The sequence below is a fragment of the Leucopleurus acutus genome (assembly GCF_964270905.1).
Source record: "Leucopleurus acutus genome assembly, chromosome: 2".
Lineage (NCBI taxonomy): Eukaryota > Metazoa > Chordata > Mammalia > Artiodactyla > Delphinidae > Leucopleurus > Leucopleurus acutus.
In genome coordinates this window covers 11,926,292-11,943,224 of record NC_139143.1, presented here as the reverse complement: position 1 = coordinate 11,943,224, position 16,933 = coordinate 11,926,292, and the positions used below count along the sequence as shown (strand labels likewise).

At 33.7% G+C, this 16,933-nt stretch overlaps 1 protein-coding gene across 2 annotated transcripts in view; it reads right to left on the bottom strand.

Annotated features, from left to right (window-relative positions):
• Positions 1-16,933, bottom strand: part of BRINP3 (BMP/retinoic acid inducible neural specific 3) — a gene marked incomplete at both ends in the record, with an annotated part of 415,743 nt that overhangs the window by 76,744 nt on the left and 322,066 nt on the right. For both annotated transcript variants that reach the window (XM_082857555.1, XM_082857556.1), the window contains one exon: positions 12,601-12,823. In XM_082857555.1, the coding sequence (XP_082713681.1) occupies positions 12,601-12,823 (223 nt within the window). The remainder of the gene's footprint in view (positions 1-12,600; positions 12,824-16,933) is intronic.

Here is a 16,933-nt window from a genome sequence, read left to right as displayed (position 1 = left end):
ATCGTTGTTTAAACAAATCTACTTTTTTTTTTCTAATTGTAAGACACTGTAGAGCACTTGTATGCATATATACATTGTAGATTTCCAACAAAATTTATAGTAATTACAGTCTCCGAATTTGCTTGACCATGGCTCTTTAAAAAAAAGTATGTGTTATGTATTTATTTTAGAAAACAAACATTAATATCTCACAAAATGCAAGTTTTTAGTGGAACACAATGAAGGATTATTGTCAGCTGCTTAGTGAGGAGAAAATGAAGGCTTCCAAGAGCAGAGGCTTCCAAGTACCCTCTGTGGCATGAACCTGTGGGCAATGTCAAATAAGGAACTGATTCTGATTGTTTAAACGAAGTGGTACTCACTCTAAATAGCCCTGGGAAATGGGCATCCTAATCTTGCACACTATGGACTTTATTTCCAAGATTCTATGAATAGGACTTTTCTTTCAAGAAAGTTAACTGAAGTGTCATGGTAGTTCTCTGGAGCCGTCCAAATTGTTACTGTTCTCAAATCTGACTATTTAAGCCAGCAACCCCACTGAGTTACAGGGGGAAAAGTACTTGGGAGTGACATGCAATCTTTCTTGGAAGACTGTTTTAATGCCATGAAGATGGAGTAGGAGGTATTGAAATGACATCTGCACAGTAAACCACATGAAAACAAAAAGGAACAAATCTCTCTTATTTGGAATATCTGTATACTCAAGACTATTTCCCTTGTCTTTTGGCTTTCTTTTCCTCAGGTCAGAGAATAAACAAATTTAAAAGAAGGATAAGACAACATTATAAGATTTTTACTTAAAACGTATAAATGAACTGATGACCTGTCATTTTGCACTATTCTCACACACATACAAATAAACACATACACGTAAGTCCACAGAATTTCCAAAAGGAGCAGAGCCTTTTGATTCTGTTAATATTATTGAAAGCAACTGTCTAATAAGAATTTGGATCACTTTCCTGTATAGACTGTGGGTTGTAGACAGCATTCTCTAGGCAAAATTTCAAGGTGACAAGCCCTCTGATTGCTCCACATAATCTTTTATCCAAGAGAAAAAAAAAAAAAAAAAAAAAAAAAGAAGGGCAAGCACAACACAATAATCCCACAGGTTTTTATTTTGTTTTAATATTATTTTTTTACTCTGCCTAAGGCTGAAGACTTCTATGACTAGTATATAATTGATTTAAAAAATCACAAATAGCTTTTTATACATAAGTATGAATTTGCCTTAGAAGAATTATTTTCAACTAACATCTAGCAAGATCTAATAAACTGAAAAATCATGAAATGAGCTCTGGGCTGAAGGTCAAATAGGAACATTACAGTTACAAGATAAGGACATTTTAGAGCCATGAGAACTCAAACACAGGTCACTCCAAGAGTTAGGTGAAAGGAAATAGCATGATAGAAAGAACAAATCTGCCTATTGTGAAATTTGTTTGGAAGTGGCCCAGTACCCAGGAGATTGGAGCATACCAACTATTTTTTTTTTCTTTTTTTTCTCTCCTTGAATTCATCTCTCTGGCTCCCTTGAATAAGAATCCAGTCACATATGAGTTATCCCGTACAAAGAACAATGTGTTTCTTACAGCATTTATGCCATTATCCTTATGACAAATTTTATTTTGACTATGAAACACATGAAAACACATTTTGCAGAAAATTCACTACATTAGAATTGACCTGTAGATTAAAAATATGATGTTTTTTACTTTGTAAATATTAAATAATAATTATTTAAGCACCTTCCATGTGCTGGGTACTTTATAGTTCCTCTATTTTTTACATTTCTCAATAACACATTGAAGATATCTAAATATTATATTAAACTTTTTAAATTTACTGATTCATTATTACCTAGCATATGCCTGTGAGTCATTGGAGTGGCTGAAACACAAAAAATAATAAAAAATTACTTTGTAATATAGAAATAGAAGGAAAATTAATATGCTGACTTTTCCATACAGTTTCATATAAAATTGCTCTCAGCATATTCACTTGTATTAATATATAAGTGCTATTTTTAATTAAATCACAAATTCTGCAATATTAAAGGATTTTGGAGGCCATACAGTAAGGTACTTTTATTAGTTGGGATGCAAGTTTGGCTAGTAACATAAGCCAAATAATATTGGCTCAGAAAAACTGCAATTTCATCCTCTCTCCAGTAAGAGTGCAAACATAAACAATCAAGGACTGATATGCTAATTTCAAAGAGATCAGGCTTTACGTATCTTAATATGTTTTTTCACGTCATAATTTTTAGTCCTAGCCATCACATTTGCATTTTAGCCAGGGAGAAGATGAGAGTGTAGATGGCATGCATTCTTCTTTTTTTAAGGATCCAATTCAGAAGTTTCATGCATTCCTTCCACTTACATCCATTCGGTATCCATCCTGGGTTCAAGGGAGACTGAGAGGGGTGGTACAGCATGTGCTTTGCTAAAACCAGGGGTTGCATTATGAAAGAAAGAATTAAAGGAAGAAGGGATGTAACCTCTATGATAGCCCCACAATTTGTCTTCTAGGTCTATTAGGTCCTTATGAAACCATATACAAGCTCCTGTGTCCCTACCCTTTGAAGTGAAAGGCTTTTGTTTTAGTCTCCCAGGCCTCCCTTGAGTCTCTAAAGGCTGGCTCAAAAGTTAATGATTGGGAAATGTGAAGATGTAGAAACAAGGAATAGCTGTTGAGCCAGGAAACTTGTAACAATCTAGACTATAAATCCACCACAGAGCAGAATCACTGAACTCCCAGTTCCCTGAAAGATACAGATAAAGGCCTGACACACATTCCTAAGTTGTTTTTATAGGAAGCAGAACCCCACGAGATGAAAACTGCTGACTGCGAAACATAGACCCTAGGCTGGTTGAAACCAGAAGGTTGATGATGCTAGAAACTTCACTTTGATGCCAACCAAGCATAGAATTGTGCACGAGCTGATCACGCACCCTGCAGCCCCCTCCCTCCCTCACACTGCCTTTAAAACCTCTTCTCTGAAAGCCATTGGGAAGTTCAGGTCTTTTGAGCACGAGCACCTGTTCTCCTTGATTGGCCCTGCAATAAACGCTGCCCTTTCCTTCACCACTACCCTGTGTCAGTAGATTGGCTCTACTGCATATTGGAGAGCAGATCCAAGTTTGGTTCAGTAACATTATAAGGAGTTGAAATTGACCTAAAGTGGCTTTCTCAAAGAGTGGTCCACTAGCCCTTTGGTGTGGGTGAGTGGGAAAGCAAAGTAAGATCCTGTAAGGTGTGTACAAAGTGAAAAGAAGTATTTGCACAGAAATACCAAGATGTTGTTTTTTTTTGCATTCTGTTGACTTTTGCATTGATGGTGTCAAAGACAATGGTGGGTAAGCTACTGCAAGAAACTTAGCACAAATCACGAATGTACTAGTAGATATATATTCTTTTTGGCTACATGCTTGTAGGACAAAAAGAAAGTACATTTGGTTTTAAAATGTTCCTGGTGAGGCAGTAAAAACAAGTTTATTATATCTCAATTTTCAGTACAAGTCATGTCAAAACCAAATGGGCACATGAATAGTGCACTTGTGCTGCACACTGAACTACAGTGGTTGCCTTGAGCAACAGCACTCGTGCAGTTGTCTCAGTTGCAACCTGAGGTAACCAATGTTTTTCTGGCAACTATTTTTACTTGAGAGTATGATGACAGACCAACTCTGGTTATTCAGACTTGGATATTTGGCAGATCTGTTATCAAAACTGAAAACAAATAAATCTCTCACTTCATGACAAACTGATATATTTAAGGGCAATGTTAAAATTCTAGCTTTCAAGTGAAAATTAGAAATTTGGAAAACTTGTATCTGCCACTAAAAGACTGACAGCTTCCCAATATATAAAGACTTTTCTTATGAATCCAATGATGATATTAAGGAATGAGGTGTTTTTTTGTTATTATATAATGATATGCATCAACATTTAGGAGATCTTCATAGTTGAGTGAACCAGTATTTTTCAAATGACTAACACATGATTTTCTATGCATGGGTAGAAGATCCATCTGAGGTACAAATCAGACTAAATAATTTAATGTAATAGATTTTAATATGTTCATTGCAGGGTTTTAGATTCTGTATTACAACTGACTTATAAGAATCTCCCACTTGTTGAATTTTGGTGTAGTATCTAAGAATAATATCCACAATTATTCAAAAAGGGCACTGCAATTCTCATTTCTCCAGTAAAACTGTGTGAAGCTACAAAACTACAGTTTGCAACAGATTACATGCAGAAACAGCAATGCAAATTCAATTATCTTAAGCCAAATATTAAGGAAATGTGCAAAAATCATTAAAGTTTAAATGTCCTATATGTTAATATGTAATGAGCTTGCTTATTGTTCTTTAAATTGTATTAATAAGTACATATTTTAAAAGCTCTTAGTTTTAATTTTTACTATGGTAAATATAGACTTCCATGTACATACATACATATATAGATTTACAGCTTCCATACACAAAAGCTCTTTGGGTTTCTCAATAATTTTTATGTGTTTGAAAAGGTCCTGAGACCAAACAGTTGATAACTTCTGGTCAAGGTCATCATAGAGAATTTCAGCTAGAAGATTTGCCGCTAAAATAACAGGAAAAAACTACACTGAACTCACTTTGTAGAGTGACTCTTAAAGAATGAAATTTAAGGTCATTAAAATGGGAGAGTTGAAATACACCTCCACCCCAAACTTTCCTTTTTTTTGTTAAGGGAATAGTATCTATAACCCTATCATTATTCTTGCTCAAGCTAGCAGTAGCCTAAAAAATGCTTCTTATGTATAAATGCCTCTTTAAAGCATGTTTAATCTATTCTTTCTAGGAATAAATACTGTAATATCGCATATAATATAACCAAAGTTTATTTCTGTTCATTATTAAAGAAACAAAAAAATTGATATTTTTTGTTTGCCGAGATTATATATTTTATAAATACAAGATAAGAATTATAAACCCTGGTCACTTTTTTGAATACTCAAAACTACTTAAAAATAACCTGATAATGACTTAAAATTCTTCTCATTTCTGTATTTCTATTGTTTATAAATTAGGAAGTTATAATTTATCTTCACCGATTTCGATTTTGTTCATGTACCAAATAAAATGTGATTTTTTTCCAATGTTTAACAGCTATATATACCTTATATTGTTGCTTTTAATGTTATGTATTTTTTTTTTTTTTTTTTTTTGCGGTACGCGGGCCTCTCACTGTTGTGGCCTCTCCCGTTGCGGAGCACAGGCTCTGGACGCGCAGGCCCAGCGGCCATGGCTCACGGGCCCAGCCGCTCCGCGGCATGTGGGATCTTTCCGGACCGGGGCACGAACCCGTGTCCCCTGCATCGGCAGGTGTACTCTCAACCACTGCACCACCAGGGAAGCCCTAATGTTATGTATTTATAGTTCTTTATTAGTTTATATAATGTACATTAAGACTTGGCAACAACTCATGCTTTTTCATTGTTCGCATTCCCAGGCCAATAGTCTCCCAAATTGCCTCTCTCAACATTGTGTAATAATGGTGAATTTGATGATTATATTTACACTAATAATACACAGACTTCGATAAAATTAACTATCAAAACAAAGAAAAAAGCAAGCATATTTACTGTACTAGACTTTGAGAGTCCTCCTCTGTCTCAAGTAAGTTTTATGCCATGTTGAGGATATTTATTACCACAGGAAAATCACATGTTCATACTTCATTATTACTGCTTCCAGGACATACTCAAAATGGAAACAGATTTTTATTAGCTTTTTCATATCATCTAGATTGATATCTATTTATATGTTAGATTTTACAAGTGAAGGAAACCAACTCCAATTAACTAATTTATTGGAAAGATAATCAGATGCAGTATCTCACGTGTTTGAATGTATTAAAAAGGAAAGTTTAACTAAGGTGAAGAGGCACTATTTTGCAGAAGATTAGTGAGAAACTGTAAATTGGGATTCCAGGAGCACTAAATCATCGGAAATAGAAAAGTTTATAGAAAAATTTCAGTAAAGAGGAGACATATTGAAGAGAATGAGGGTCAATAAAGAGGGAAAATGTTTGGATGTTCAGCAAAGGAGGACAGGAAGAAAGAAAATAGGCTGAAAAGGGATGAAAAAGAACTAAGGGAAAAATATGATTTAAAAGGATTTTTATACATCATTCCTGTATGTCAGATATTGGGAAACATCATTCGCAAAGATTTCTCCCCATGAAAATGTTAAAATATCTATTTTTCTTGTATGCATAATAGAGTGGTAACTGCTTGATGATGCATATGGGACAAAAAGGGTCATGTCTGAGTTAGAGAAGGAAAAGTTGAATAACAAAACCTCAGAAAGAGAAGTACACTGGATCTAGAAGTCAAATGAAACCAGAGGTTTGAATGATACCTGAATTCTCTGTCTCATATTGGGTCTACCTGCCAGCTTCATTGTCATCCACCATGGACAGGATGCCTGCACAAAAGAAATGGCTGGCTAGTCTTCTCACCCTCACATCTCACGGTCTTACTAATAGAGACCAACCCTGTCTGCTACGATATGAATACTGTGTCCCCCCAAAATTTATGTATTGGAATCCTAACCCCCAAAGATGATGCTATTAGGAGGTGGGGGTCTTTGGGAGGTGCTTAGGTCATGAGGATGAAGCCCTCTTGAATGAGATTAGTGTTCTTCACCAGAACCCCACCACGATGGCACCTAGATCTTGGACTTGAATCTTCAGAATTGTGAACTGTTGTTTGTGAGCCACACAGTCTGTGGCATTTTTTGTGAAGAGCAGCCTGAAGAGACAAAGACACTGTCTCAGGTCCATTTGAAGGAATGAGGGAGGGCATTCACCTGCTTAATGGAGAAACAAAATAGAACATGGGGCTTCCCTGGTGGCGCAGTGGTTAAGAGTCCGCCTGCCGATGCAGGGGACGCGGGTTCGTGCCCCGGTCCGGGAAGATCCCACATGTCGCGGAGCGGCTGAGCCCCGTGAGCCATGGCCGCTGAGCCGGCGCGTCCGGAGCCTGTGCTCCGCAACGGGAGAGGCCACAACAGTGAGAGGCCCGCGTACCGCAAAAAAAAAAAAAAAAAAAAAAAAAAAAAAGAACATGATATGCATATTGTAACAGATGATCCAATTTATGTAGAGTGGAAAACATTTTACATAAAGTAATAATTCATTGCTGTGTGTGTTCAGAGGTTGAACTAAAGTATTGAGAAAAATATCACAGAGCACTCATCAAATATGTATTGAGCACTTGCTGTCTGTGAATGTGAGAGTTGACTCTAGGAGCTCTAGCAGATAACTAAGCATTCAGATGTCTTAAAATTCTGCCTGCGTCTCATGTTTTCAGAGTTCCAGTGGGCAGGGCAATCCTTCCCAAACATGTTAAATATTCCCATAGTTTATTTCAGCATTCCCAGACTTTATCCTCCCCTACCCACAGATACTGTTCAGTCTTTCAACTTCCTTCTCCTCAAGTGTTCATTTTCTTTGTTCTTCCTCTTAGTTCATGATCATAGTATCATTTTGAATTGGACTAGAATTGGAGGAGATCATGAGGAGAGAGATGGGAAATTTGTCTGACTCCATGAAATAATGCAAATCTGCATTTGGAGATCAGCTTGAAATGGCACTTCAACTAAAATCATTTTGATATATAGGGTTTTAGACTATTCCTATGGTTGTTATGTTAAAGTACATATACATGTGCATATATATGTATTGATATATATATTATATATTAAAGTTTATATATAATGTATAGATCTATATATAATGTATGCATATAATATATAATATAATATATGCACATGTGTATGTATTTATATATATAATTATATATGTTATTATTAGTAAGATAGTATTACTCCACAAATACTCGGGATTCAGGATTCAGTTTGGTTGTATAAGGTTTCCATATGATGGAGACTAAAGTAATAATATTCTTTCTTTAACATAAAGTGTATTTATAATATAAAACATTTCAACGATATATAAGTTAAATACCTTTAAAACACTTGATAACATTTTTAAAGACAGAGAATATATATTATATTAGAGCACAGGTTGACAAAAATTTTTCTGTTGGAGCCAGGTAACAAATATTGTAGCGTTTCAGGACCGTGCTGTCTGTGGCAACTAACTGCCATTAGGGTGTGAAAGTGGCCACAGACAATATGTAAATATATAAGCATGGCTATTTCATTTATGCACATTTTAATATGAATTCCATACATCTTCATCAATCAAAAATATTATTCTCCTTTTGATTTTTTTCAACAATTTAAAATATAAAAAAACATCCTTGCCTCACAGGCTGATACAAAAACTGGTGAGGGCTGGATTTGGCCTATATGCCAATTTCTAACTCCTGTCATAGAGCATATATAAGAAGTACATGACATAGCTCTCAGATAAAGAATGAAATAGACCTAAACTCATTCTTCTTTGTGACGTTAGAGAAGTGATTTCATCCTATCTCACTTTCCATTGTTAAGGAAGAAGAGATAACTTTGTAAAAATGTTTTAATAAATTTTTAGTGGTTTACTGCAGCCACATGCACTGCCTCAGGAGAACCAACTGTGCAGACCTGCCCAACTTCACGTGCCGTGACAGCACATTGCTAGCTTGAAATTGACCATGGTGGAAATATTTATACTACAAGAACTAGTAAATTCTATAAATCAGGTGTTTTTCTCCCCTAAAGAGTTTGTTGTCAAGCCTTTACCAACAGACCTTTAAATGTAATATTTCTATGGACCCTTGGCTGCTCTGTGAATAAGACATGACAGCACAAAATAGTATAGTTGAGGCACTTTATAGGAACACTACCTAATTACTTCTCAATAATTGTTACAAATATTTTTCTCTAATGAAGTGAATATGTCATTTTTACTTATCTCAAAAATTTTAGAATAGCAACAAAAGTTGACTACCTCAAAGAAACAAGATTATCACAGGCTTTGGAATTTACTTCGGTAAGAAAAAGGATTTTGATGTCATGCGAATTCATGAGAGGGATAGTGGTAGCTGTGCAGACTTGCTATTTGGATAGAGGGCCACACGCTTTACCAGAAAGAAAGAATTACACTGTACATTATAAAGAAAAACTTCAACTGACCCGCATTATACAGGAAGTGTTAAGAAACAATGTTAATGGAGGCGTACTTTGCAGGTTTCATTTTAGTTTGTTTTTGTTTATTTTTCCAGATTTTAAAATATCAGATATTGAAAACCAGTTCTTAGGGTTAGATGAATTCAAGAGAATAGCTGAAAAAATTCAATAAAGACAGGGTAAAAAACCAGAATTTCTGCTAGAAGTGAGTCACTGATATTGCTTATCCACTTTCTCTTTCAAAAATTTCTGAAAACACACCCTACAAATTTCCAGCCTCTTTTCCACTGTATTCTACTAACAAACTCTAGTACATATCTTTTTGTTGTCCTAATGTAATTTTATATTATTCTATTAAAATGGGAAAAATAAAAAGCAAAACAGAAACAAAAATCTCACATTCCTGTAAACGTGCTGGGGAAAAAAATCCAAATTCAATAAAAATCTTTCATCTAGCAAAAAGTCTGTATTTTTATTTTACTGTGTGTGATGAGTAATAACCAACATAGGAATTAAGCTAAATTTAAAAAAGAAAGTCAAGAAAAGCCTTTGGCGATCTTTGATTTATTTAGTTCAAAAGTTTTGGAAAACAAATATTTATTTCTATCATTTACTGAATTTTGTTCCAAATAATGCATCTTTATTTTATGCTGCCTATTTATTTATTCTGTAATATCCAACTTGAATTATTTCATATTTTTCTTAAAAATCTTGCACTCTAATGACATATTTGAATATTTAATTTTTATTTTAATAGAAATTAATGTCTCTTTTGATATATTTTACCCCACTATTTGTTTCATTTTCAGTTTCCATTTCTCCACTCATTCCTTAAACGTATCCTCAGATTCTGTCTACATATTTCCCACGGTATTACATTCAGATCTTATGGTTTCACGTGCACTGATGTTTGCCATCTTACTCTCTCAAATCTCCCCTGAGCTTCAGACATACATATCCAGCTCCAGTTGAATGTGATTGAAAGAACACTTAAAGTCAACAAGTTTATAAGCAAACTCATCAATTTGCTTCCATCCCATTCTATTGCATTTCCTATTATGTTTGAGGGTAGAACCATCTATTTCAGTGGTTTACAAACTCTGTTTAACCCACACAGAGCATAAAGTAACAGTGTCTTTCTCCAGCCATAATTCTCTGTGAAGGAATATTTCCTTGAAGTATGCAGGCAGATATATAAAAAATATCCTATGCATGGAAGGAATAAGAAAACTTATAGGATGCATAAAATAACAAATCTTAATACCAGTGCTTGCAGAGAAATTTATAGCAGTGAAAGCCTATATTAAAAAAAAATGAAAGCTCTCAAGTCCATAACCCACCTTTTCTCTCTATGAAACTAGAAAAAGAAAATTACAGTACACACAAAGCAAATAGAAGAAAAGAAATAATAATAATCACAGTGGAAAAATCAAATAAAAAAGAGAAAAATAATAGAGAATATAAGGAAAACTAAAAGTTAATGTTTTGAAAAGAAACAAAATTGACAAACTTTTGGGCTAGACTGACCAAACAGACAGACAGGTGGGGAGAAGAGATGGATAAGAAAGTGAAAAGACTGGAAGGAGATATTTATATATCATACTACTGATAAGGGACTGGCATCAAAATACATAACTTACAACTTAATGCAAATAAAAAACAAACAAAAAATGAGTGAAGAAAATTCAAATAGATATCTCTCCAAAGAATATACACAATGGGCAATAAACATGTGAAAAGATGTTTAACATCTTTAGTCGCTGGAAAGATATAAATTAAAATCACAGGAAGATGCCACTTCACATCCACTTGGATGACTATAATCAAAAGGTCAGATAATAAAAACTGTTGGTGGGCTTCCCTGGTGGCACAGTGGTTGAGAGTTCGCCTGCCAATGCAGGGAACACGGGTTCGTGCCCCAGTCCGGGAACATCCCACATGCCGCGAAGCAGCTGGGCCCGTGAGCCATGGCCACTGAGCCTGCGTGTCCGGAGCCTGTGCTCCGCAGCGGGAGAGGCCACAGCAGTGAGAGGCCCGCGTACCGCAAAAAAAAAGAAAAAAGTGTTGGTGAGAATATGGAGTCATGGGAGCTGTCACTCATGGTTGGTGGAAATATAAAATAGTACGGCCATTTTGGAAAACAGTTTGGCAGGTCCTCAAAATGTTAAATATAGGATTATCTTCTGAATAGTCAATTCTGCTCATAGATACATATCCAAGAAAATTGAAAACGTATGTCCACATTTAAAAAAAAGCACATGAATGTTGACAGCAGCATTATTTATACTAGCCAAAAAGTGGAAACAACCTGTGTCCATCAAACGATTAACTGATAAGTAAAATGTGATATACACATACTACTGATACATGCTACAACATAGGTGAACCAGAAAGCACTATGCTAAGTGAAAGAAGCCAGTAACAAAAGACCACATATGGTATGAAATGTCCAAAATAGGCAAATCTATGAGGACAGTTAGTAGATTAGACAAATCTATAGAGACAAATAGCAGGGATGGGTGTGGAGTATGGGGACAGACTGAGGTTTTTTGGGGACAGTGACAATGTTCTCAGCTTAGATTGTGGTGATGGTTGCATAAATTTGAATATGCTAAAATCCAATGACTTGTAAAAAAATTCCAATAATTTATTTTGAAATCGAATTTTAAAAATGTGTAGACTCAGTTGTTTGGGTTTTTTTTTGTGAAAGAAATCTGTAATTACAGATTTCTTAATGATTTAAGCATCAGGTCATACTTCAAGTATTTTATAATAGAGATACTGGTACAAATGCATACTTTCTTATGATTTTGTCCTTAGCTTTTCATTTTATGTATTTTCAACCTGACTTCTACTAAAGACGTGCAAATTTTTATTGTACTGACTGGTCAACACATCTTAAACTAGCAAATCTAAAACTCGTGCTTCCCCAGATCAGTTCAGGCACAAATATTTTAATAGTCTGTCAACATTCATAAAAATTGTTTGAAACTTTCCCAGCAATTTTCATAGATTCATGTAGAATGAGTTTTATGGTTTTCTGAACACAGGTCAAAGAAAAAATTAAAATTCTTTTAAAGAATTTAAAAATTTAAATTCTTTTATTTGAAAATCTTAAGAAATTTCACTTTTTATTCCTGCTTAGTTCCTAGGCTTACAATGTAACTGTAAGTCTTTGTGTTTTTATGTTCACTGTGATACAATTATCAGTTGACTACCATGCGCAACAAGTTAGAAAAATTTATTGATTCTGATAGTAAAAGAAAAGTTAAAAAAAAGAAAATAGTGTATGTGCTCTCATTGTACTATTACTTTGGAAAATAACTACAATTAATTATTATGAGACTTAAGACTACATGTTGTTTTCTGATTATCTCTAATAATATAAATAACATTGCGTTATATATATTACTACATCTACATTCAGAAAATCAATAGAGCTGTCCTCAGTTGTCTACATTGCTACATGTCTTACCTTTGTCTTGGCAAGCTGATGAGGGGTTGTTTATGACATCTCTTGCTAAGGCTGAAGAGCTTGTGTACAATTTTCTGTGCCTTTAGGAAAAGTTGCTTCATGCTGTTCTCCAGTTGTTCATAGCGGCGCTGAAAATTAGAGTCCATTGTCCACAAATGCATTATGGTAGACGTGTTGAGGAAATAATTCATGGGTAGCCTTTTCATAAAGAACTTGAATTCATCTGAAAAAATGTCAAAATTCAACACATTAATAATAAAATAATTATTTTCCCTTTTCCCCGAAACACTTTTAGTATGTTAATGTTAAAAAAGAATACAATCTATTATTTTCTGTGTAGCAAATTAATGGCAAGAAGGAAATTTTTTTATGCTTTAGGATTGTTTTCTTTTTTTGTTCCCCTCAAGAAAGAACATTCACAGAAAAAGATAATTAAAAGAATCGTGCTACAGCAAATAATGGGGGCAGAAAGTTTAAGGTGAACTTAATTTTTCCACATTCTCCTTTCAATGGTATTTGAATTTGATGATACTGAAGTTTTTCCCATAGGTAGTGGTCATTAATCTAGCTTTCATTTTTGGCAACAGTATTAATAATTTGTTCCAAGTATTGTTCATTAAATAAATATTCTCAGAAAATTTCATTAAATCAGTATATATATATATTATCATTACTAAATTATTATATTGTTTAAGGAAAAAGAGGAAACTTTTATAGTGTAAAATATAATATTCAATGATGTACTCTGGTTGTTCCCTTAGTAACTGACCACATTTCAATTTGTTAAAACAACAGTTTAAAACCTAACTGTATAATTAAGAGAAAAAAATAAGAAAGAATTTAAAGCTCCAGTATTGGCTTTTTGTGTGTGTCAATAATTATTATGTCTAAATTATTTTCTTTTCAAATGTCTAAGTAACTAACAGTAGGAACAAAAGTTGACACTACAATAAAATAATCATCTGAAAGGTCTATTAATTATCTCAACACAGAAGAGCCAAAAGATAGAAACAACCCAACTATTCATCAATAGATGAATGGTTCTACCAAGTGTGGTATATACCTAAAATAGAATATTACTGAGCCATAAAAATGAAGTTCTGATGCATGCTACAACATGGATGAACCTTCAAAATATCATGCTAAAAGTGAAATAAGCCTGAGAACAAAGGACAAGTATTGTATGATTCCACTTATATAAAATATTTAGAATGTTCAAGTTCATTGAGACAGAAAATAGATTAGAATTTACCAGGGGATGGGGGAAGAGCAGATGGGAAGTTTTTGCATAATAGCTATAGAATTTCTGTTTGGGGTGATAAGAACTTTTTGGAAAAGAGACAGTGGTGATGGTTGCACAGCATTGTGAGTGTAATTAATGTCACTAAATTGTCCATTTAAAATGGCAAATTTTATGCTATATACATTTTACCACAAAAATATTTAAAAAAACAGAAACAAAGAGAGTAGAGCCTTCTCCCCATCTCTCCTTTTCTTCTTAAATATTATGATCATGGACTCAAAACATAAACTTTTTATTTATTTTAGTATTTCTTTAAAGGATTTATTGTGTTTAGCATACCACATTGCCCCCAGTTCCATGTTGGAGTGGCTGGGTTTCCTCAGCATATATACTCCAGCACAGGACAAGATTTGGAAAATGTTTTCAGTGGCTGAAGATGTTTTATTTAGTAAGTGATACAAACCACATTTTAATTACTATTCTACCCATAAAAGTGTTATATTGCATGCATTAAACCTCAGTCTTTCTGTGCCTTAATTTCCTCCTTTGTAAATGAGATAGAAAGTTTTGGATAATAATAATCTCATTTTATTTTTAAATTCTATGGTGTTACTGTTGTTTTAAATGACTGTTAGTTTTAAATATCCAATTCAAAAACAGTTGTTTTCAAATAGCCAGTTACAGGCATTAGTGTTTAACTGAACTTGGACAAGGTATGTTAATACCGATTCCTTATTAGTAGAGAATGGCTCAATTGCAGTGTTTCAAAACCTCCAAATTATCATCCACATTTTAAAAAATGTGCCGTTAACATGGGAAAAGATAAACTACACTGATACATATACATATTTAAAGCAACTAATTTACAGTTTTATAAATCAGGACTATTTCAATAATCAAATCCAAACTATTTCATCAGTGATGGAAAATGCAACTTTTAAACAATTAACAGAAAATTATATTCATGAATTTTGGGGTTGATATTTTTTCTAGAGGAAATAAATACAAAGTTCTGGCATCTTTTGGACATTAAAGGTATAGACTTTACCAGAAGAACAAGGAAAAAAAAAAACAAAAGGAAAAAATAGGACATTTTATTGCAAAATCTATGGGGAAAGATTTTTGAGAATATATCCATTTGATGTGCTTCAAATCATTTTTTTAAGTAAGCAGGGTATAAATAAGAGATACATTTTAAAATTCCAATTTCACAGTACCCTACATTTTGTTTGGTCCCATATGTCTCTTTTGAGAAACTCTCTCCTTTGAATAAAGGAGTTCGTGCATGGAAACTGGAAAGCATTCCTTGGATTATTCACAGAGCAGATGCCACTACTGTGAAAACTAATCATTCATTTCATTGTCATCTTTTACTTGAACACTTTTGATAAGCCTTTATTGTTTCATGGGTATGCATATTTTAGTTATTTTCATTGTTTGTTATAGTAGCATTATGAAAGTTTCTAAATCAGTAAATTTCATTCACGTTAAAGAATATGTTAATTTATTTAATTTTACCAAAGTGTATGTAATAGTGTATGTCCGCTGAAAACTGGCACTATGTAATTTCTAAGAAACAGTTTTAACATGACATTTGAATAATTACTTCATTATGAAGTCATTAAGAGTCACCACTGACAGTCACCCAAAACATTTATTGGACACCTGTTGTGTACAAAACATACAGATGTTTCAGTCTATGAGTGAGAATATGAATAAACCTTTCATCTTATTTTTTTAATGAAAAATAATATTAAATATTTTTAAATGTTATAATAACATCTTATCTAAAATTCATTCTACTTAGAAGTCACTAGAACCTCCAGAAATATTCCTGTGGATATCTTTTCTTTTATTTTTGGCAATTAGTAAAGTTCTTATTTATAGAATATGAAAATAAAATTTGAATGATACGTTAGAATTATTATATAAATCTAGAGATTTACGTAACTACAAAGAGAAAAGATAATGATTAGGGGACACCAGATAACACTTTACCTTACAATAATTTCCAAACCCATGTAGGAGATAAAGTGCTGTTGCTTTTCACACGGCAAGTAAACAATGACTAGCCATACTTTTGGGGGGGATAAATTTATAAAAGAAAACAAATTAATGTCATATAAAAATAGCCCAGGAGAAATACATTCAATATCTGAATTACTAGAGAGAGATTAATCTGGAAATCCCTGTTTGCTAAGTATGTATGAACTGAGTACTTTTGCTCAGCATAGTTTTGAGGACTATAGAGAAACAAAACGACAACAACAATAATACTAGTGGTAATAAACATCCTGTATGCTGGAAGGAATTTACAGTCAGTCGTCTTCGCAAAACTAATTCACGTGAAGCAAAAAATAATACGAAGGTAGTTGTATGATATTAATGAATTCTGTGGAGGTGAAGAGAATTAGGGTAGGTGACATCTTTCCAATAAATTATAGAAGACTAGCCAGGCACCGTGTTAATTCTCTAGATTACAACTATTCCTCCATTAAAAATGAGGTTTTTTCTAAAATAGCTGAGCAAGGTTTGTTGGTGTTTTTCCCCTCTCTAATGCAAACTCTAGTTAACATTTGATATCTAATTAGCTAATTTTGAAACTAATTCGCTCTCTCTCTCCGTTAACACGAGTTCTTACTTTGGTAGGAACTCAATTTTAAGTGCTTTAAACATTAACTCAATCCCCCCAATAATCCTTCATGTAAATTTTACTGGAGCTGTTATGTATGTAGAATGCTGACGATTTCTAGTTTCATGACTTCAATGTCAGCAAAAATATTTTATTAATGCTACTGCATTTGTATATTGATTTTATGTATTTATATATTTATGCACTTTATTCTCATGCTTCACAGTTGAATTAAATAGGTGAGAGTGGAGAATGGAACATTTTCAGGGTGTAAAAGAACCAGCCATAATACATAGAGCCTGATTTGTGTTTCTGCCTTTATTGATGAGCATGAAAAGCATTGACCAATGTATTGATAATGCATTTTCACATATTCAGAACCTCTGATCAGAACTGCTTTGGAATATATTTTCAAAGGTGTTCTAAAGCATTCTAAATTTTCTAGAGCTTTGGGAGCA